Source organism: Tiliqua scincoides, chromosome 2 (assembly GCF_035046505.1).
Source record: "Tiliqua scincoides isolate rTilSci1 chromosome 2, rTilSci1.hap2, whole genome shotgun sequence".
Taxonomy (NCBI): domain Eukaryota; kingdom Metazoa; phylum Chordata; class Lepidosauria; order Squamata; family Scincidae; genus Tiliqua; species Tiliqua scincoides.
In genome coordinates, this window is record NC_089822.1 from 205453132 (window position 1) to 205475215 (window position 22084).

The window sequence follows — 22084 nt, forward strand, 5'->3', positions numbered from 1 at the left end:
GGGTGTGCTGTGAAGAATGTCCCAGGTATGCAGGAGAACAGCTCTGGGCTGTCCTGATAAAGCAGCTCCACATTCTGCAGAGAGGTGCCGGAGCAAATCGGATTTGGGTGGCTTGTTCCTAATTACCTGCGTCCTGATTAACTGGTACGATTGGTACCATTAAAAATATTTTCCTGAGCATTTCTGAACAGTTTGCAGCATAAAATAAGCTAGCAGCTTGCAGGCATGAAAAATCATTTTAAAGAAGATAATTAACCTCTTTATGCCCCTCATAGGCACTGAATCAGGTACGGTTGATGCTAGCAGTGACCCTTTCCATCTGTATGATGCTTAGTGGTCTGTGTGGAATGAGACTATGGCTATCAGTGGAGCAAGGAAGGGCTCCTAACTTGCTGGTCAGTATATTACACATTCCTCTTTCTTTATGTCTGATCCACAGAAAAGCTCTTTAAAGGCCTTAATCCACATGTTCTTCAAAATGAGATTCAAATCAGTTATAAAGCCCTGCATCTCATCAATTTAAGCTCTAGTGACACCTGCTCCATGGTGTGTTCCATGGATCTTGGAGTCAGTCCCTAGAGCCTGATCTTATAAAAGCTTACATTCTCCAAAGCAAGTCCCACTGAGTTCAACGGGACATTTTGCCAAGTGATCATAGGATTGCAGGTCTACTGAAAAAAATGTGGAGTAGTGGTTTATCTGATTATGATGAGCCTGAGCAGGAAAACCATGTGCTAAATGAAGTAATAGAGAGACTCTCATTCTGTCACCCAAGCTACCACTTCAAAAGAGGATACACAAATGCTATCTTGCACCTTCTCATGCTGGAGGAACACAAGCTTAGCTTGTGAAGTCAGTACTCTTTGGGCAGCTCTCCAATGCTTCAATCCACATGTGCTTCTGGCAGTTACCAACTGGAGAGTCTTGCAGGGACAGAAATCACTGCCATTATGTTTAGCCAAAGAATGGTGAGTGGGAAGGTGTGTGTTGCTCTCCAGTGCTGAGGGCTAGAGTAGCAGGGAGAATTTGTCACATTTGAAGGAGGCTTCCTATGTCTATAAGTGCCTAACGAAGCCCCAGCTTCCTTCCAAGCTCAGTGCTGGAGGGACATAGGAGTGTGCAATCTCCATAGTTGCAGTATATTTCAAGGCACTCTAAGCATTTCAAGAAGTGCTCTGTGACACATCCCAAACTTGGTGCTGGGGATTCTCCCCATGTCCAGCTTGCAGCACCTCAAAAGTGTTGCATGACCATGAAGACAATCTCTTGCTCCCTGCCCAGCACTAAGCTCAGGAGAAGAGCTGGAGTTCATCACATTCACCAGAGAGGGAGGGGCACTTGTCATGGTCAGTGCATTTGTGGGCCCCTGTACCCACCCATGCCTTTCTGTGCCAAAAGAGAACAAACCAGACTAGTTTCCAAGCCATAAGGCTACTGACTCAAGCTCTGGACAACGTAGTTCAGGTTCCAAGACACCATCTTAGTAACCCCATGCAAACTGGCAGGTCAACTTGGAGTAGAAATAGTTACTATAATTTTTAAAGCATGTAATGTATGTTCCACTTTAACAGTTCAAGGTATCTCACTAACTCTGAGATATACCAAATACCCAAACATAGTAAGAATAAAACCTGCATCAAAAAGGTATTAAAAAAGATCAAACCCAGGAAAATTACCAAAACCAACCTTATGGCATCAGTACAAAAGCAAAACCATACACAACAGAATAATCTGTCAAAAACTTGAAAGAGGTTTTATTTTAGTCCCTAATAGAAAGTAGCCTTGAATACAGGTGGGTCTCTCTGGATAGCATATTCTACAATGCTACGAATGCTATGAAATGAAGTAGTAAGGCTGCTGATGGAAGCCTGGTCAAATGACCCCAGTACCACAGTGCTTTACCAATTGCACCGATCTAATTTTCTTCCAGGCCCAATTCAAAGTGCTGTTTCTCAAAGGCCTAATGGTTTGGAATCTGGATATCTGAAAGGTAGCCTTCTCCTGCGCTGACATATCCCCCTGTGAGAGGCCCTTTTGTACATCTCTTGGCCCTGGGAGGTGCTGAGGATATAGATATAATGACATTCAGCCTTCAGCACCAGTCAGTGTGGGACTTTCTGATTCAGGAGATTCAGCTCTCTCCCTCTATTCATGCTATCAGCTGGAAGAGGAAGATGGTTTTGTCTGAATGTACTTCTCATGGTCCTGAATGAGGGTTTCATGCTGTCTGCTGTTTTTCTGCTTTTCTTTGTCTTTCTCTGATGTTGATGCATGAGCAATTTGTTTAATTGATTTAATTGTTTGATTGTTTATGTATTGTAGGGATTATTAGCCACTCTGAGGACCCTATCTGATGACAGAATAGAAATAATAGGATAAACACACCAAGCAACCGAATTCAAAAGGCTCAGCTGCTCACTGATCTAGCCTCCAAGGGCCAAGTTATATCAAAACCACTGCAGAAACAGGTTCTCAGCACTCTTTCCGATCACAGCAAATGGCTACTGTAGGGTAGGCGGTATAACTGGCAGTATAACAGCAACCGGCCCTTTTCCTTCTTTTTTCTTTTAGATTATGAGCCCTTTTGGGACAGTGAACCAATTTCTTCCTTTTGCCATGTAAACCACTTTAAGGCCTTTTTGTTGTTGTCCAAAAGCAGTATATGACTATTGTAAATAATCATAACCATAAAAGCAATAACTACAGCCATAGAGGTATCCCTGACACACAGGAATGCATAGTTACAGAAACAGAGGACACAGTCACTGTAATGCGTTCAGCTTAATTTTAGTACTAGCCCACCAAGATGATCTAAATTCAGTCACCTCTTTTTCCACCACAGCTTTATTTGTTGTTTGTGCAAAGTGCTATTTCATTGAAGGTTCCACTTGTGTGCCCATAGGGACAGTCAGCTTGGGTTCTCCATTGACTTGATGAGCGTTTAGTTATGGTCATTGACAGCTATTTTGCGGAGGTAGTTCTGCTGGTGGAGAAAGTGAGACAGATCTGAGGAAGGATAGAATGCCGACACTGCATTCCTTTGGCACCAATGCCTCCATCTCTGCCCCTTCTCCTCTATTTTCTCTCTTATTTACAAAAGCATTTAGTACTTTCACTCACTTAAAGATGACAGCACAGCTACAGCATAACATCAGCATGACTTGGGCTGCAATCCTAACCTGAGACTAAGTCCCACTGAACAAAATAGGACTTACTTCTGAGTAGACCTGGTTAGGATTGTGCCCTTGGAGTTGCACTGTAGCTAGCCTTTCCTCATCCAACCATAGCAACTTGAGGAGAGGATTGTATTGCCTAGGCTTGCAAAGAATTAAATGGATATTATCTGTGCATTGTCAATCTGTTTTAGTCTCATGGCAATATAATTTTGTGGTGAGGTCCTCATTTCAGTTAGGGCCTCTTGCTAAAATGCATATGTCCAGCTTTGAGTAAAAGATTATCCAGTGTATTTCAGTCACCAAAAACAAGCTAAAAGGGATTCAAAAGAAAAGACAGCTGAAGAAAGTGTATTTTCAACCAGGGAAGGAATAAGCAGGGTCGGCAAAATGCTTCTTTTTAGGGGCTGGGGGAGAGCTGTGAATTGAAGCTGGAAGCAGCTTCATTGCCTAGCAGAGTCAAGATAGAGACCTCCGGGGTTTGAAATCTAGACCACTCTAGGCTCACGCACTGCTGCATTTCCATCACATCATCACTCACTTGCAGCAGGCGTTTGTGAGACTGTGCTGCAGGATGATCAATCTGAAAGGTTGTGTATGCTTCCTAAGCTACCAAGGCTACAAGGACAGAAGGTAAAGCACTGATAAAAATGCAGACATCAATGGAATGTCGGGGAGGAAATGAAGAAGAAGGACCCAAGAAGAGAAGCAACAGGAGAGGTGTGTTCTCCAGGATGCTATGATGAACAACGGTGATTCTGAACAAAGGCTATCTCTGTTCTTCCTTGTTGGGAAACAGCTTTAAGAACAGAGGCATAAAATTAAACCTTGTCTTATACCGCCAAGAGAACAGCTGTTATCAGCCCAAGGGAGAATGCATGTGTCCAAATGAGAAAAGAAGGCCCATGGTGAATGCATCTTAGAAAACATCTCATTATTGGCTGTGCATTAACACAATGTGCTCTCCTATCAGAAGTCTGCGCATAGCATTAATAATTAACCATGGTTCATATAGGGAGATGCCTGGTCTTATAGTGAAATACTGTGAACTCCAGTTTAAGAAACCTATGAATAGTGTTCTCTCTCTCTCTCTCTCTCTCTCTCCTCTGTAACAAACACCATATCTGTACCTCGGAAAATTCAATCATTCAAGCTGCAACGTTAAGTCCTTTAGCTTGGGAATAAGCTCCAAGTAAATATGCAGGGGACTGTGCTGCAAATGTGTCAGAGTTCCACTTGTACTATAAGCATAACTGCCCTTCTTCTAACCCTTTCTCTTTATATTTGGGTACATTAAAATCTGTGAGATATTCATATGCTATGACAAACAGATTTTAAAAAATCTCCATTTATATACTACATGCCCTTGGCCAAGCACAGCAGTCAGCTTCAACCATTTATATAGTTGCATGCATAGAGCACCTTTTTATACCGTTAATACCTAGTTAACTGTAATTCTATACTCCCTATCATGGAGTGAAAATAGTAGTAACCAGCTCCCAAATAAGAGACGATAGCAAAATTCTAACCTGCGCTGGCACAGCCAGACTGCATGGCAGGGATGGGCACTTGAATCCTGAAGACTCGACTCGAGTTGCAAAAACACGCATTTTCAGCAACTTATATGAACTCAAACCACGTGTGTCACTGACTCGCGACTCATGACAGTGACTTGGAAAAGAGTTAAGTATAGACTTGAGTAATGAAGACTTGTGGTTTTGTGTTTGCGACTCGGTTTTGTGACTGTGTGCACTTGTTTACTTTCTTTCCCCACTTCCATGTTGCCCCGAAAGACCCTGTGGGCAATCTGAAAGCCAGCATTCAAAGTGGCACGAGCAGCAGACTTGGTGGTAAGCTGGTAGGTTGGCTCCAGGAGGTAGGGGCTGGGAGAAGGCTGAATGAGACTGGAGGAAGGCACCAGAAGAAGGTGTGGGCAGCCAGGAAATGGGGGAAGGAGTGGGCTATCTTGTCTGTGTCATTTCTTCACCCTGGTGCCCTCTATAGTTATCTGGAAGGAAACCTCACTGATCAGTGCAATGGGACTTTTGAGTAGACCTGCAAAGGTTTGGGTTGTAAGCTTTCTGGTTGTTGGGAGCATCCCTCCCTCCCTTCCACCTTCTGCTTCAGTCCCTGCATGCTGTCCACTTTGCCAAGCTCGGACAACTCCCTCCCTGGTGGTCCATGGTGTGCTGCTAGGTGTGCCTGGCACTCTGTTCTGAAGGTGGAATTGGGAGTCATGATGTGATTGGCAAGGGGGTTCATCCCTGTGGTTTGTATGGAACTGATATCTTTTCTGCTCTTACACTCACTCAAATCATCACAGCACAGTGTTTGTTTACATAAATAAAATGGTGGTTGAAGTGAAGGATTTCAGCACATGGTTGACTGCAGATGGGATGGGAATATCAGAGGAGTGTTACATCAGAACTCCAGTGCGCGCACACACCCCACCAGCACCCCCATTTTTCTTTTTGCAGAGCCGCACCTGACTTGTACCATGACTCAGTTCTCAAAAAAAATTGGACCTCACTAAAAACGAATCCAAAAAAGGCTCAGGATAGTCGCGACGGCAGCTTATGTGACTCTGAGCAGAGTAGAGTGGGGTGGCAGAGATCAGTACTCGTGACTCAGCACAGTGATTCTGGCACATCCTGCCACCTGACCTGTGCTTTATCCAATACAGGTAAGGAGGTGGTTGAAGGTCATCTTGGGGTAAGGGGATATATTTCCCCCACCCTGAGTAAAGCCCCAGCTGTCCCTATGGGGCTTCTCAGATCTGTGCCAGCTATTTAGCCGCCACAAATCTGGAAAGCCTGGTGTAATACCGGGCGGTGGTTTAGGATATGGCATGCACTGCCACCGCCAATCCTGCCTCCTCCCAGATCCAATCTACTTCCATCCCCTATCCAAAAAGCTCCCTCCCTGCCTCCAAAGTACCTTCCTGCCACCCTCTCCCCCCACCCCAATGCCAGGAGCAAATTTACCTCTGCCAGGTGGCATGAGGAATGGATCCAGTATTGCCAAACTGGCATGGGCCTCCATGCTAGCCCAGCCAGCTTTAGAACAGCTATAAACATGCCTTACTGCACATTTGTGAGACTCTGGACTGGCAAGGCAACCACTGCACTAGCTGAAGACAACAGTAAGATCGGGTTGTAACTGGTTAATCCTCTCCCAATGTGCAATACAGTTATGCTTCAAGCTATCCTACATACCAGTTTCTATATTTATATCCCATCTGTTTCCCATCATAAAACTTAAGGAAGCATACATAACATTTACAGGCAGTCCTCCATCCAGGTATTGACCAGACCTAGACCTGTTTATCAGGTATGGGGACTCATGACTCAAAGACTTGACTTGAGTTGCCAAAATATGTGTTTTTTGTGACTCATGTGGCCTCAAACCATGAGTGTCAAAAACCCGGGCACTGCCTCGGCGTTTTTACCCTAAAAGAGTAAAGACTCTAATAGACTTCAGTCACGGAGACTTGTCATTTTGGGCCAAAGACTTGGAGAGTCCGCTTTGTGCATGTTTGCTTGCTTACTATTTTTTTTTGTGGCTTCTATATCATTCCAAAAGACCTCATGGGTGATCCAGCAGCCTGCATTTAGTCTCCTGCAAGCAGCAGACTTGGTGAGTGAAAGCTGGCTCCAAAAGGAGGGGGCTATGAGTGGAGTGGAGAGGAAAGATGCATGAGGCTGGGGGGAGGAACCAGAAGAAGGTGGGGGTAGCCCAGTGGGGGGGGGCGGTTCTCTTGTCTCATTAGCAACTCAAATCAAGGGGGGCAGAGACCTGGGACTTGACTGGCACATTCCTGCTGCTGAGCTGCAACAAGATGACTGTATCATGTGTGCTCAGACCAAGTCTTGGGAACATGAAACTCCAGTTTCTAGGAGTGGAAATCACAGGTCAACTGGAATGATTAAAAGCCAACATAGAATAATTAAATTCAGTTGCTCCATATCTGCTAACATTTCATAGATTAAAACAGGGACACCTGTGTCCTTCTAACACCAAAGATCACTGCTTCAACAGCCCTGCCACACTTCATTACCATCCATTGCTCCTCTGCTCTTCTATATGTGTATCTGTAAAAGCGTGTCCTGCATTGACTTCTGAAGCAGCTGGGATAGTAAACTGACTGTAATAATTTACTTTAAAAGAATGCTTAATGGAATGTTTAATCTCACAACGGATCGCTAGTTGTACTTATTATAGAACAGCCACAGCAACTCAGCAACATTTATATTGGCTAGTTGGTTATCCATCTGGATATAGGGAGATGGAAGGGAAGCTGCAGTGCGCTTTACTGCACTTGTGTGCACCCCTGCTAATTTTTTTTAAAGCACCTCCAAATTCTCAAATTCCAAAAGGCAAAATAGGGGCACTGATTTAGCTGAGATGGAAAATGCCAGTCTGCCCTTGGAAAATATGCCACTTGGGCAGGTCTCCTTCCACCTGTGCAAACTATTTTGCTGGCATAAGTCAGAGGATATGCAGGGAGTGTGTCAGGCCAGGAAAATGGAGATAGGATCCCAGTATATGCTGCTGCTGAGCTCCATCCCCTCCTGCTCCTGCCCTCCCCACCCCGATCCTATTCCAGACCACCCACAACCCACATCCACTGGCACCTTTCCTGCTCCAACATGGGCTAGGTCTCAGCCATTTGCACCAGGGGTTCCAATGTGCTTGAAGGCAGCACAACGTTTACGATTCTGTAAGAACACACAGGGCCCAATCCTAACCAAATTTCCAGCACTGGTGCAGCCACAAAGCAGCCCTAGGATACAAAGTAAGGATACAAATTTTTCATACCTTAAGGAGGCCTCTGTGACTGCCCCACCACCACAGGATGCAGCATACACCCCATTGGCACAGCTGCACCAGCACTGGAAAATTGGATAGGAACTGGCCCTTACAGCAGCAGGCTGGGAGATCCGCAGCCAAAAGCCCTCTATAGGACTGAGCCTTTCGTTTCTTTTGCTATGCTTCAAAGGGTCAGTGGCAGGTGATCTTTTCTCAGAGGCACCCTTCTGTGATAGTTTCTTAAACTCTCAATGACTTTGGGAAGCATAAGGAGAGAAAAGATGGAAAAATTGTATTTTTGAAAACAGATTGGAAGCAATACAAGAAGGGTGAGTTAAGGGTGTACATTAAGAGATGATGAAGGAGATTGGAAGCAGAGACTTTGAACACTTCTGTAAAATGGGGTTCCTGAATGTCTGAGATAACAGAGTTGAAAAATGATTTGCTAATGTTTGCATGGCGGTACAATGGTCCATGAGTTGTAAACAACAGGCAAGGAAACATCTATGGCTTTGAGGGACTAGAAAGTCACTAAGACATAGGTCTTTGCATTTTACTTTGAGGTCAAGTTTTTGGCTGTCAAAAGCTTGACCTGTGTAGGCCTACACAATAGCCACAAGGCCCCTATGAATGCGATTGTGTGGATTTGGGATTGACTTTGTGGCCACTCTGCATAACTGCCAATGGCAGATAATAGCAGCATGCTGTTTTAATCACAAGGTGAATTATTCACATGACTCATAGTTAGACTTGTATTTTAATAGAATCAGGCTTTATTTATTCATGGCCTTCCTGGATAGGGTGTTACATTTATTGTTACTGTTAATCATCTTAACTGTGTACAGTTTTAGACTGTACTGTATTTCTAGAATCAATCTGTTAAGATCTAACTTCTACCTCACGAGTCTATCTTCCAAGTTGAAACAGCCAAGAAAAATTCTTAATGGCCTCTTGGTTAAACTAAGATGAAGGAAGCTCTATCAGGCCTGCTAAAATGGATGTGCTACTGAGGTTGGAATCAGATGACACTATGGCTACTTAAAAATTGATATTGGGTTTCTCTGACTGAGTAGAGATGCTGGTATTTGTAGCAGTCAACCAAGTATCCTCATGCCTCATGTCACTTCCTCAGTTTAAGTGGGTATGGTAGTGCTTGGCTCACCATGAAGCAGTCCCAAGCAACAGATGACTACCACTCCCTGCAGTTAGAGCCAGGTCACAGTAAGTTTTTAAGCAGTCACCAGGCAGTAAATGGTTGTATGATTATTCCATTCCGAGATGTTGCACCTTAGCTTCAAACCAGCATGCGCCTACAGGAAAGATGGCACCAGGGCAGTGGCTTCACTAGGGTTTGTGTCACCCAATGCAAGAGCTCATTGCATCACCCCATGATGGACCTTCTCCTATACCAGACCATACAGAATAAATTATAATATCATGTGCACAACCTAAATGTAGTGGCATCACTAGGGTTGGTGTAACCTCCATTAACTTTATTTATTTATTTTAATATATAACAGGATAGGTTAACCAACAAATCAGTAACCAACAAAAAACCAGTGGCCAACTTCATGGTCCTCACAAAACTGAATAAGAGTTCAAGTATTAGCTCTGATACATGGAAATGAGAACTGACTCATACTAACACCTTATTGGTTCCCTGCAGTGTCATAACAACACCTCATTGGCTCTTGGAACAACCAGTCTCATTGGTTAGTTTTGAAGTAAGAAAATCCACTTTTTGTTACATAAGGCAGTTGTGCTTTCCTTTTCTGGTTATTTGGCCATAACATTTGATAGAATAACCGTGTTAACTGGAGTTTGTTTCACTGCAATCTACATGAAATTGAATAATATATAACATGATGCTATTATTCAAAAATACCAAGATGTCACAGTTTTAGCCAGTAGTGGTGTCAAGCTGGGTCACCTGGTGCAGTCTGTACCCCCCTAGTGACTGCACTTCACTAGCATCTTTACACAGATTCTGAAATGGTGAAGGCACAGGATCCTCCTGAATCAAATGTCTCCTGCTTTTTGAGGACAAAACAGTACCTCGTGAAGTGCTGCTACCTAACAGATTGGTGGGGCAGTAGGGGGAGTTTAATCCCAAGTCCACTGTAAATTTCTTCCATTGCCCAGTCATTTTCCCCCCCTTTTTTCTGGTGGCTCGCACTGGCGGCTGCAGTCACGTTGCCTGAGAAATGAGTGGAACCTATAGCTTCACATGTCATGACTCAACTCACTTTGGGAAAGCTTGCAACATTGCAAGTTCTATCTAAACCTCCACAAGACTTTTGACCCATTCAAACCTGGATATGCGGTAAGGTTTTATGATGATTATTTTGGCTGGCAAGCAATTATCCTTCCATTGCTAGCTTGGCTTCATGCCTGGCAAAGCCAAAATCTACAGTATATAGAACAGTTCACTGAAATGGAGGTTTGCAATGCACAGTATTGGCATGAAACGCATACTGGGCTACTGCATCCAAGTAAAGCATCAAAAAAGGAAACAGTAGGTTGTTACCTAAGCCACGGAGTAATATAGTAATACAGGGTAATAATCTATTCATACAGATTTAAAGCCAAATGAGTAGGTTGCTATTGTGATCATTTGAACTGAGTCTTATGTTTGACTTGTACCCATTATAAGTGCTAGATTGTGAAGCTGAATAGCTTGCTTTCTTTGATGCACTGGTGCTTTCAAGCTTGGATGAAGCTTAGAGACAGACAGACAAAAGGCAAGGTAAGGAACAGGCAAACCAGCGTGCAATAAGGTTCATCTGCCTCTCCTAGAACAATAACATTTGCTGCCAGTGGCGTAGCTAATGATCATGTAGCTCGGTGCCAAGCTCAAAATGTTGCCCTGGAAGTGATGTCACAACTGGAAGTGACATAACGCCCAGGCTTTTTAAAAAGTGAAAATTGGGAGGAAACCACCTCCTGCCCCCCAGCAGCTCACCACCCACTTGCTCTGCTGCCTCGCCCAGTCAGTGGCATAGCTAAGGCATCTTGATGCCTGGTGCAACTGCTACCCCCTTAGCTACGCCCAGGGATTTTTTTCTAATGGAACGCGGGGGGACGGAGTTCTGGCACCTTTTTGCAGGGACCCCTCCCCTTTGGAGGCATTCCGGGGGGGAGCAAAATAGAGGCATTCGCTGGGTGGGTGCTGGGGGGTGCAGGGTGGGCAGGCACCTGGCCCCTGCCTGACTGCACAACGACCCCTTCCTGCCCCCATCTCCAAGCTCTCGCCTGAGCCCAGCCCGCCTCCCCTCCCCCCGCACTCTGCTTCCCAGCGCAGCTTCCAAGCTGGTGGAGGGCACGGGGGACAAGCGCCGATGCCGAGGAGGAGGACAGCCAGCCAGACAGGGAGACGGGCTGCGGCACCCACAGAACGCCCAGATACTGGCTTGGCAGAGGAGGAAAGGAAGGAAGCTGGCTGGTGCAGCCCGGTGCCAATCTGCAGCACGGGTCTAGGTGTGTCTACTCAGAAGTAAGTCTCATTGTGCTCAATGGGGCTTGCTCCTGGGAAAGGGTGCATAGCCTTGCAGCCTAAGAGCCCAAGCATGTCTACTCAGAAGTAAGTTCCACTGTGTTCAATGGGGCTTACTCCTGGGAACGTGTCATAGCCTTGCAGCCTGAGTAGACAGGCAGAGGAAGGGCTCTGAGGCTGCAGTCCTCTCCACACTTTCCTGGGAGGAAGCCCCACTGCCTCTAGTGGGACTGACTTCTGAGTAGACAGGCAGAGGAGGGGCTCTGAGGCTGCAGTCCTGTCCACACTTTCCTGGGAGGAAGCCCCACTGCCTCTAATGGGACTGATTTCTGAATAGACAGGCACAGGATTGGGCCCTGAGACTGCCATCCTATCCACAGTAAGCCCCATTCACTAAAGTGGACTTCTGAGTAGACATGCATAGGATTGGGCTCTTAGGCTGCAATCCTAGGCACTTTCCTGGGAGTAAGCTCCATTGACTAGAACGAGACTTCAGAGTAGACATACCTAGGATTGGGCTCTTAATCCTGGCAGAGATATATATCTGCACCCGTTTTCACATGCTAAGGGCAGGTGAAAAGGGATTCTACGTGTATATAACGTGCTGTCCAGCCTTTCCAGAGATCCTCCTCATCCTTCCCCCACAAGCATGCCCTCCACCAGCCTTTGCAGCTCCTCTCCAGCAATGCACAGCAGCTGCTCAGGGCAGCAGAGAACATACAATTGCATGCCAAGCGCCTTCCCAAAGACACAGAGTATTCTGATATCTGAATTAAACCATATTTAATTGCTTGTTTGCAAACGTAGCTGTTTCTATGTGCACCTAAGGACCCCTCTCGTGTAAGAATTCCTTTTTTGTTCTTACTCCCACAGTTGCTTAGAGTAATTTTACTACATGGAACGCATGAAAGCCATTTTTCGGAATACATTCACTGCTTCCTCTCCTCGAAATAGTGCCACACTACATACTACACGCTACAAGTGCACCTGTACAGTATTTTTCCCCATCTGTAGAAGAAGTAGCTAGGGGGAAGGGGATGTGGAGATTGACAGCCCAAGCCTATGCATGTCTACTCAGAAGTAAGTTCATTTTTAGGGGGGAAGCACATAAAATTTTTTTATTTCTCCAATAAAAAATGGTTTAAAAATAAATAAATAAATAAATAAATAAATAAATAAATGATTAACAAGTTGTGAGTTCCTGCACCTTTTTATTTACAAAAAAAGCACTGGCTACGCCACTGTTTGCTGCTCATTTCATGTCTGCCAACGCCAGCCCTGCTCTTTGGGAATTCAGAAGAGTATAGTGGCTGCCCTCCAACTCCCTGTGTTTGTGCTCCAGTGATGTTAATAATATCTTAATGGGAGCTGAGCTATTCCTGTGGGAATCAGAGCTCAGAGCTAGCAGTCTGGAGCTGACATGAGATGACTCGGAGCCCAGAGATATTGCCCTTCTTCCAAGGAGAAAACAGGCATCTGTGGGCACTTCTCGTGTAGACCAAAACAACAAACCCTTCATGTTTGTGGGCTTTGGTTTAAGGAAATGAGCACTGGAGATATGAAGGCCTAACCCAAGTGGAAAGGATTGTCCTCTATACTTGCCACAGGCAGCAGAAGCTCAAGGCTATTTTTGCTCCTAATGTATCCTAGTCAACTACTGTTGCCAGGGTATGTTTACTGCTTCTGTACTAGAGCCAGCAGAGAGAAAGAGAGAAAAAAATGTGGTCTCTAATCATAGCACTGGTTTCCTTACTAGATCAGTCCCATTTTCATCGGCCCAGATTGTTATACGCATCAAAATTTGAACAGTAACGCACCTATTCCTCTTTGTTGCCTCTAATCATCCACTCATTGATTGCTTTTTAAGAGTGAGGGATTTTTTTTTTTTCATTCTAATGTGCCAGACTACAGACAGCACATACTCAAATTGAAGAAATTCTCATACAAAGACAGATTAAAAAGCCTGGGTTTGTTAAAATTTAGAAAAACAGACCTCTAAGAGGAGATATAACAGAAATAGATGATGTCATTAATGGTATTGAGAAGGTAAATCAGAAACTATTGTTCACTCTGCCTTCGAAGTAATACAGGAGCAAAAACATAATAATTTAATACCAAGTAACTAACTCCAAAATGATTCACGAAGATGGTTTTTTCTGCCTGTACAGCAGGACCCTGGAATGCCCTGGCAAAGTGACAGAGGTAAAGAACTCAGCAAGGTTCATACAGAATGTTGACACAGGAACAGAGTGACCAGGTACATTGGAGGACAGAGTGCCTATACCTTTAACCACTCCATAGAGGAAGGAGTTTTGGCAGATGAAGCTCAACATAGAAGGGTTTGAAAAGCTGCACCTGCCAAAACATCCTCTTCTATACAATGGTTAAAGGTATAGGCACTTTGTCCTCCATTGTATCTGGTCACCCTGCACAGGAACAAGCATAACCATGGCTCAATACATTAAGGCTGCAATCCTACAGTTGCTGTCCTGGTACTAAGTCCTTTTGAACACAATGGGATTTACATTTGAGTGGACATGCATAGGCTTGCATTGTAAGCCTATGGGCAGCCCAATCCTACCTAAACTTTCCCACGCCAATGCAGCAGCACTGGCACAGGCCACGCTGCATCCCACAGGGGAGTTTAGCACGTGGAAAGTCTCCTAGGGGTATGGGAATATTGTTCCCTTGTCCCAGGGTAAGCCCTAGCCTGTGCAATGAGTCAACTCTGACATTCACTACCTGTATACAGCTGGCGCAAGTCCATGTTGGTCCATGTTGCCATATTGGGCCTGGGAAAGGAAGACAGGATATGGCATGTGCCAGTGCAGCTGATCCCTCCCCCTTCTTGGGCCCAATCCACCCATCCTGATGCCACCCACCACCACCCCATTCTACCCTTTCCCTTGCCCCACTCTGGTCTTGCACTGCACAGCAAAAACATTACCTCCTATGACCACTGCTTCTTCTGCCAGTGCACACAGGAAGGCTCTGGCCTTCATGCCAGCATGCTGAACTACTATGCCGTTGCCAAGCACTTTATGACACTTTTGCAATAGCTAGGGCCGGCAGATCATGCACTGTGTCAGTGCAAGAGCTGGTTAGGATTGAGCCTTAAGTTTTATGCAGTGGTATAGAACCTCCTATTTCAGGACTATAACCAGTCTTTACTTAACAGGAGTTTAAAATGATACCTTAATCCCACACCTGCCTTTCACAGGCATCTTATCCTTCTCTGAATGAGTAGGTGGAAACATATCTTTCAAGTATACTTCATTGTCAAGAATGATTCTATTTTTAAAAGCTGTCTCTACAGATGCCATTGAAGACTGCAGGAAAAGAGGTGATGGGGATATAATTCCCATAAAATTGGCCAAGAGGGAGGTTTCTAATTGTTTAAGATTAAAACATAAACGCTAGATTACTTTAAAAGCATTTATGATCATTTTGCATATTTTAATAAGGCCTGGTAATCGCAGCCAAATGACCCAACACGGAAAAATAGCTTTTGAAGCAAAGTAATGTGTGCCTTTGGCATGACAACAAAGAACTGAATAAATTCAGGCTCATGAAACAAAATACAGAGATGTCAAACATGGTGGACACAAAACTTTGCCTACAATAAACCACAACAGCTGTTGCTGCAGCTGCTGCTTATGGCACAGCAGCAAGGTATGCAAAGGAAACAAGTCTCCCCTCACCTGTGATGTCATAGTTAAATATTTGCGACATCACATTCTACACAGCACTCACCATAGCAATAAAAAACATTATTGGGAACAAAAATTTACTGTAAATTTTCTCAGTGACAAAATATTGTTAATCAAGTCCCTAGAAAATTAAATCACCCAGCAACAGAATACACCCACTGGATCCTGTGCAACATCTGTGCAACCATGGTATACAGGTCCAACCTTGTTATACACTGATTTTTTATACACGAATTTGACTAAACACGAATGGCCACTGCAGATGAGAAGGAATGTGAGAAGGAATGTCCTACCTCTGCGGAGATAAGAGGCCGCAATAAGTCTAAACCTTAACAGGAAGTGATCTGTCCATGAAAACAGAGTGATCTTAATCTCCTCCACAACCAGATCACCATCCCTTCGCCCAGACACAAACACCAGTTCTAACATGTGTCCAACCTCATGGGTTGGGGTAGAGATCTTTTGTGACAGGCCCATGGTTGCCATGGTGGCCATGAAATCCTGAGCTGCACCTACGTCTGGGGCCTCGGCGTGCACACTGAAGTTCCCAAAAACCAATTGGGGGGGGGGGCTTCAATGCAATGTCCAAGATCAACCCAGTCAGCTCAGGCAGGGAGACTGTTGGGTAGCAAGTACCGCCCAGTACTTCCATCCAGTACTTTCTAGTTTTACCTAGTTAGAACTATGGCAGTTTGGAGCTTCTAGTTTTTATTAGTCAGAACAAGAATCTCCAAAGATGGTTGTGAGTTTCTGCTTTTTACTAGCTGGAACTAATTCTAACAAACTTCAGGTTTTTACTGTTATACCACTAATCAGGAGTCAAACAATGGCATTGAATGCCACTGCAGATTCCAAGTTGTCCTCAAGGGAAGCACCACATAAAGTATACAGGTCCAACCTTTTTATACACAAATTTTTTATACATGGATTTGACTCAACACGAATGGCCCCTGCAAATGAGAAGGAATGTGCTGATCCCTGGAGAAGGAAAAAAATGCATCCCTTTAAAATCAGTTTAAAAAACTGAACAGTCCTTTAACAATAGCCTCCTTAATGAGAGAGAGCGTGTGCACAAGGGCAGCTGGCTGACAATCCATGTCCTCCTCTCTCCAGGCGACCCTCCCTTCCCCCTGAGCAATGAAAGAAAGGTGATCACTTTGCATTGGTGAAGGGAGGGGCTGAGTGAAGCGCCTTTCTAAGGCTTGGGGGAGGACTGATTGATGATTGTCTTCTTAATGACTCTTATCTTACATCACAAAGGTCAGCAAGGCTGTTTTTAAATCACTTTGTTTTTTAAATGGATTTACTATAGTGCCTTCCATGTGAGTTTTTTACCTTCCATGTGACTGCTTGGAACCCAAGTGAATAATGAGGCTCAACCTGTATTACTACAATGAATCTTAGTCTTGCAAAAGCCTGAATAAGTGCAGTAAGATTCCTTCTCCCCAGTAAGGAATGAGACCTGTGTAACAAATGCAGAGCATTAGAGGCACACTTGGCTGCTGCTACTATCACCTGTTGGACACAGGTGATATAGTGTCCACAGGTCCAGAAAAAAAACACATCAGGATTCAAGATCATGCACAGGATCCGAATCTGTTCAGATGGAGAGATGCACAGGTATAGCAACCCCCTCTAGAGGGGGACCAGCATTGGAAATACATTCTGCCAGTGCTGTAAACTAGGGGTCTCCAAACTTTTTGGCCAGAGGGCCACATCAAATATCTGGCGCGGTGTTGAGGGCTGGAAAAGAAAATTTAAATATAAAATTTAAATAAATAAATTAGAGATGGAACTTAGATGAGTGAATAAATGAATGAATGGGCTCATTCATTCAACTTGTCCAGCCCTCAGAACACCCTACAGATGCAACCAGAGCACAGCTCCAATCATGTTCAGTTGAGTGGGCCAGAGTCTTCAGAGGACAAGGGGCTGGCCACGGGTCAGACAGAGGCTGGCTGCGGGCTGCATCTGGCCCCTGGGCCAGGGTTTGGAGACCCCTGCTAAACAACTGTGTTCACCCCCATCCAGTCTTTGGGTGCATTTCAAAACTTCTGCCTGAGCTGAGCACACAATTTGCCTGCACAAATCAGGGCCTCCCCTATGGCTTGCCCCAAGGCTCCAATGCAACCAGTCACCACCCCTGAGAATCATAGTTTTTTCCCCCACAACAATATAAAAGCAATGTCAATCTGCGCACCTTAACTACCATCCCAGTTACATATAACCATATTCATAGTAACATGTTGATGAAGGGAGCGGGGGGGGGGGCACTGTGAGCTGGCCAGGTGACAATCTGAGTTCAAGCAGTGAATCCGTCAGACATTATTTCTTTCACATTCTTCTTACTCAAAAGTTAAAAACCTTATTCCTATAAGATGCTAGAGCAGATGGTCATACTGAGGTACCAGGGGCAGTATTTGGCCACATATTTCTTGGGGTTCTTCTGGGTTCCACTCCTGTACTGTATTTTTCCCACTCTCCATATTCTTCCACCCACTACAGGGCCCATCCCTGCCCTAACAGAAAATTCCATTGTGTTGCGAGGCCTCTGTAGATTACACATTGCCATTCAGTGTGTGTTTCACCCTTTTGTCTTTCCACAAATGATACTCTGGTCAAGTCGCAGGTCTCAAACGCACTCAGGTGTAAAGCTATAACAACAGACTTTAGCCGTGCTCAGAGTGCTTGCCCTTTGATCCTTTAAAGAAATAAAAGGAATGTCAAGTTACCTCAGTAAAAAAAATAGTATCTCACTAGAGAAAGCAGAATGGCAGGCTGTGAAACGTGCCCAGTGTCAGGAGAGAACAGCTGTGCAGGAAATTTTGCAGCCCTTCAAGGTTTTTATAGTGACCTTCAGTTTTTGCCCCCTCTGACCATCTCCCCTTGTTTTGAAGAAGCTCATCAAAAAAGAATTTTTCAGAGGCAATGAAGTGAAAAAAACATACTTTCAGCAATGAATCCATTTATGAACAGTCAGGTCAGGATTTCTATCTGCCTGGGTATCCCTCAAAATGAGGAGGACGTTGAATTAGAGAGTTGAAAAGAGCCCCAAACTTTATCAAGTTCAACTTGATGCATTCAGGCTTTCAATTGCCCAAATAGATAAACCCACAAATTTCTCAGCACAGTATGCAACAAGCAGGGAAAATGAGTGAATTTGACAAATAGTTGGTGCACTTTGTCCGGTCTAGTAGAAGAGGACTGAAGTACTTTAGTGCACTGTACAGATCCTCAGTAGTATCGAGAACTAATCAAAAATTTGCAACCAAATAGTGGGATAGATCGACTATGGTAAAACCTAGGAGAGCTCTTTTATAGGTGTTTTACAGAATATGGACAATAATGGTAAAATACTATGGTACTAAAGAAAGCGGCTAGTCTTGGATTATATTCTCTCCCTCATCCTGCCCCACTGTCCAATCCTGAGCTTCCCAGGGCTGCAGTGGTGCTGAAATGGCTATCACTGCATCCCATGGGGCTAGCAAGCAGCGCTGGGGCCACTTGGCATTAAAAGACTTGCACTCCATTACCTTGTGTAGTGACCAGGCAGCCCTAATGGGTCTCCATGGATCTGTGCGCTCTATTGAGTGGGCACAGAATCAAGGAGACCCATGTTGGGTCTCCCAGGCCAGGAGGGGGGGGATATGGTAGCAGGACCTGCCATCATCTCTGCCCCTCCTGCCCCACTCCCTCCCCCACCACGCCTTCCTCCACCCCAGAACACCTCCCTCCCCACCCTAACTAACCACTTCACCGCCTGGTGCTTGCCAGGAGCACCGGGTGGTGTTTGACTGGCTTGCGCTGTGCCAGTTCCAGTACCCTCCCGGTACAGACTGTCGCAGGTGTGCCTTACGGCATGTTTGCAACAGTGTGTGCCAGCGCTGGGCTGGTGCGTGGGCCATTGGATCAGGCTCCCAGTTGGTTAAGGTGAGTGTCTTTGCCAGCCTAAGGTTCTCTGGGGAATTGTTTTGCAATCCTGGAAAGGCCAGGAACCTTTTCTTCCTCCTTTTGTCTTGCTATTATAAACCGAATGCATTTCAGACAGAACACCACAATTTCTTGCTGAGTTTTATCACTGCCATAATTACAAAGTCAAATGCAATCATTAAAACTGCAACATTTGCTCGACACCATCTTAGATTGCTCTTTCACTCCTCCTGAACCAACCCCAATTGGAATAAATTGTATCAAATAATATAAAATGTGAATGTTAATGGAAATGTCTGGCTTCTACTGTCCTCTTACATGAGAACTACACACACAGCAGCAATGAGCATATCCTTGCAGGTGGGGTACCCTTCTAACCACATTGTCCTCTGGGCTATTAAGATTGCAGGGTTGTAGCACACTCTCCAAGGAACTGTGAAAAGCAACTCAAAGCCCAAGTTTTTAACCATTAGCTTGACCTTCACCTTCTGTCTTCTGACTCATCTTATTACCTGCACATGCAGACAGAGGCAATACTAAAAATGAGCTCAAAATTACTTCATTCACTTTCATTATGGCTGGCAGGCACCAGGGGACTGGCAGGTGAGACACAGGGCATCTGTGTGTGAACTTGTGAAGACACTGCTTGTTTTAAAAATATGAGAGCTAGAAAGGAAGAGGCGCAGAGAGGAGAAGAGAAAGAAGAACGAGGGAATGAAAGTGGCTGCGCAAGAAATCATGACACAGAGAAGCAAGGAGGAAGACTGTAAGAGTAAGATTTTAAGGATTCAGTGGTGCCTAAGCACATTTTGATTTCTTAAAAATATTTTTCTGCCCTGTTAAGGACCATGAATTGTGTACAAACCATACTGTTCATGGACACGTGCATGCTGTTAGCCACATCTGTGTGGAACTACTTGTGGAACTATGAGAACTACAATAAACATACCGATCCATGAAAGAAGACCTGTGAACTTCAGAGTTACTTTTGGAGTGTCAGCATTTATAAGCCAATGAGATGGGAATATTTATAGTAGCTCTTACATTTATTGCACGTAAAGTTCCATTGCTACCAAAATAGAAGAGAAAAGAAAATGAAAGTGGGTGGGGGAGAATATCAGGTTATGATATAGCTGGGAGAGAGAGAGAGAGAGAGAATTGAGTTTTCCCACATGAAGCTCTTTCATGCTGCTGAAACATTGCTTTTCCACAATTAATTGGCACTGGAATTAAAATAGAAGTTTTACAGAGCACTTAATATAGTGCTTTATTTATTTTATTCAAAATAAAATCTTTATTCTCCAGGATGCCCTCCCAAGATCCTTCTATAATGTCTACCCATAAGTAAATTATTTTGCTTTAACAGAAAGAAGTAAAAAATTATAATAAAAGGAAACCAGTAATTTAACTGTACTCCCACTGGAACCCATAAATTGACTAAATGATCCCCCAGCTATGCTGACTAGGAAAGCAATAAGACAGGTTGAACCTATTTCGTTTACAGACCCCTGTTTTGAATATTGAGATTGAGATTGGAGAACTACTGTCCACACCATGTATACATTTCTAAACCTCCACTGTTTTTCTCCTAGCTACTTTTTTTCTAAACCTTTTCCCTTTTTTCTAATCAAGCCCCAAAATCTATGTAGCCTTTCCTCATAATGAAGATAACAGAGTGAACAGTACACAACTTACAACATTGAAAGAGAACACAGAAAACACTAGAATGTGATGACAGTATCATGTGGATTTCCATAAAGAAGGGAATGAACAAAGGATAGCAATGCCTTTGTGAAGGGTCCATAGCTCTCTGGTGGAGAACACACCTTATATGAAGAAGGTCTCAGGTTCAATATCCGGCATTCCAGGAAGGGCTGGGAAAGACCACTGTTTGGAACCCTGGAGAGTGGATGAAACCCTACGCCAGATAGTGGAGACAAATACTAACCTAGATGGGCCAATGGTCTGCTTCAATATAAGTCGGTTTCACATACGTATTCAGTTCCAGACAAAAGGGCTGCTATGGAAACCATCTTGCAGGCTTACCTTGATATTGTCTTGCCAGCGATGTTCTTTCTGAAAATTTTCTGCTGCATCAGCCACTCTCTGAAAATAATAAAAAGGAGAGATTGGAGCGAGTCCATAATGCACCAATGTGGATTACGTTAAGAAATGGAAATAAAAAATAAAACAAAAACAAACTTTTTTATCTTATGTAAAACCCATGTGGAACATCGGTTCTGCAGCTTATGAAATAACAAAGCACTTTCAGCATTTTTGCTAAGGCAGTTCTGCTCTGAAAATAGATTAAAGGTTTACGGGTACCAATGACAATCTTCTGTATGCAATTATGACGTTTAATTAAAAAAGTACAAACTGGTCAAAAGCCTTGTGCTTTGATTTCTTTTGTGGTCTGTATTTACTTTGCTTCATAAGAGTGAATGGCTCCCATTGATAAATGTGAATAAAAGAAGGTGCTTTGCAATCAACGATCGGGTTGAACATAGGATAAAACCTACCCCCTGTCCTTAACATTGGGGTTACTAGTGCATGAAGTGGGGTCTAGGATTTGTGCACTCCAATAATATTCCTGACTGCTTAATTTCTCCCACATAATAGTTCCTTTTTGCTTCTATCACAGAATCTGAGGTTGCTGCAAGGTGGTAGCACCCTCAACATCAGGTGAGAGGTGGAATTTTTGCTCCCATCTCAACTGTTTACCATGCATTCCCCAATAAACACAGCCGACAACAGGTATGGGATTAAATGGGCCACTTTATTAAATTACAACAAGCGCAACAAGGCAAAATAGGTAAACAATACCCAACCTAAGTGCGGGGTTCTAAGTGGGGGAAACGGCCCTAGCTGTCTACGTCCCCCAGTCTCATAGGGCATCCACCCGACTCCAGGCGTAGCTCAATAGTTATTAAGCCCGCCTTTCACCATCGCCCGAAGAGGGTAAGCCAGCC

General features: G+C 44.3%; 1 protein-coding gene across 1 annotated transcript in view; it reads right to left on the reverse strand.

The window, feature by feature from the left end:
* CACNA2D2 (calcium voltage-gated channel auxiliary subunit alpha2delta 2) overlaps window positions 1–22084 on the reverse strand; it is a 632244-nt gene that overhangs the window by 273068 nt on the left and 337092 nt on the right. The window contains exon 3 of the mRNA XM_066614251.1: window positions 21162–21221. Within this exon, the coding sequence (XP_066470348.1) occupies window positions 21162–21221 (60 nt within the window). The remainder of the gene's footprint in view (window positions 1–21161; window positions 21222–22084) is intronic.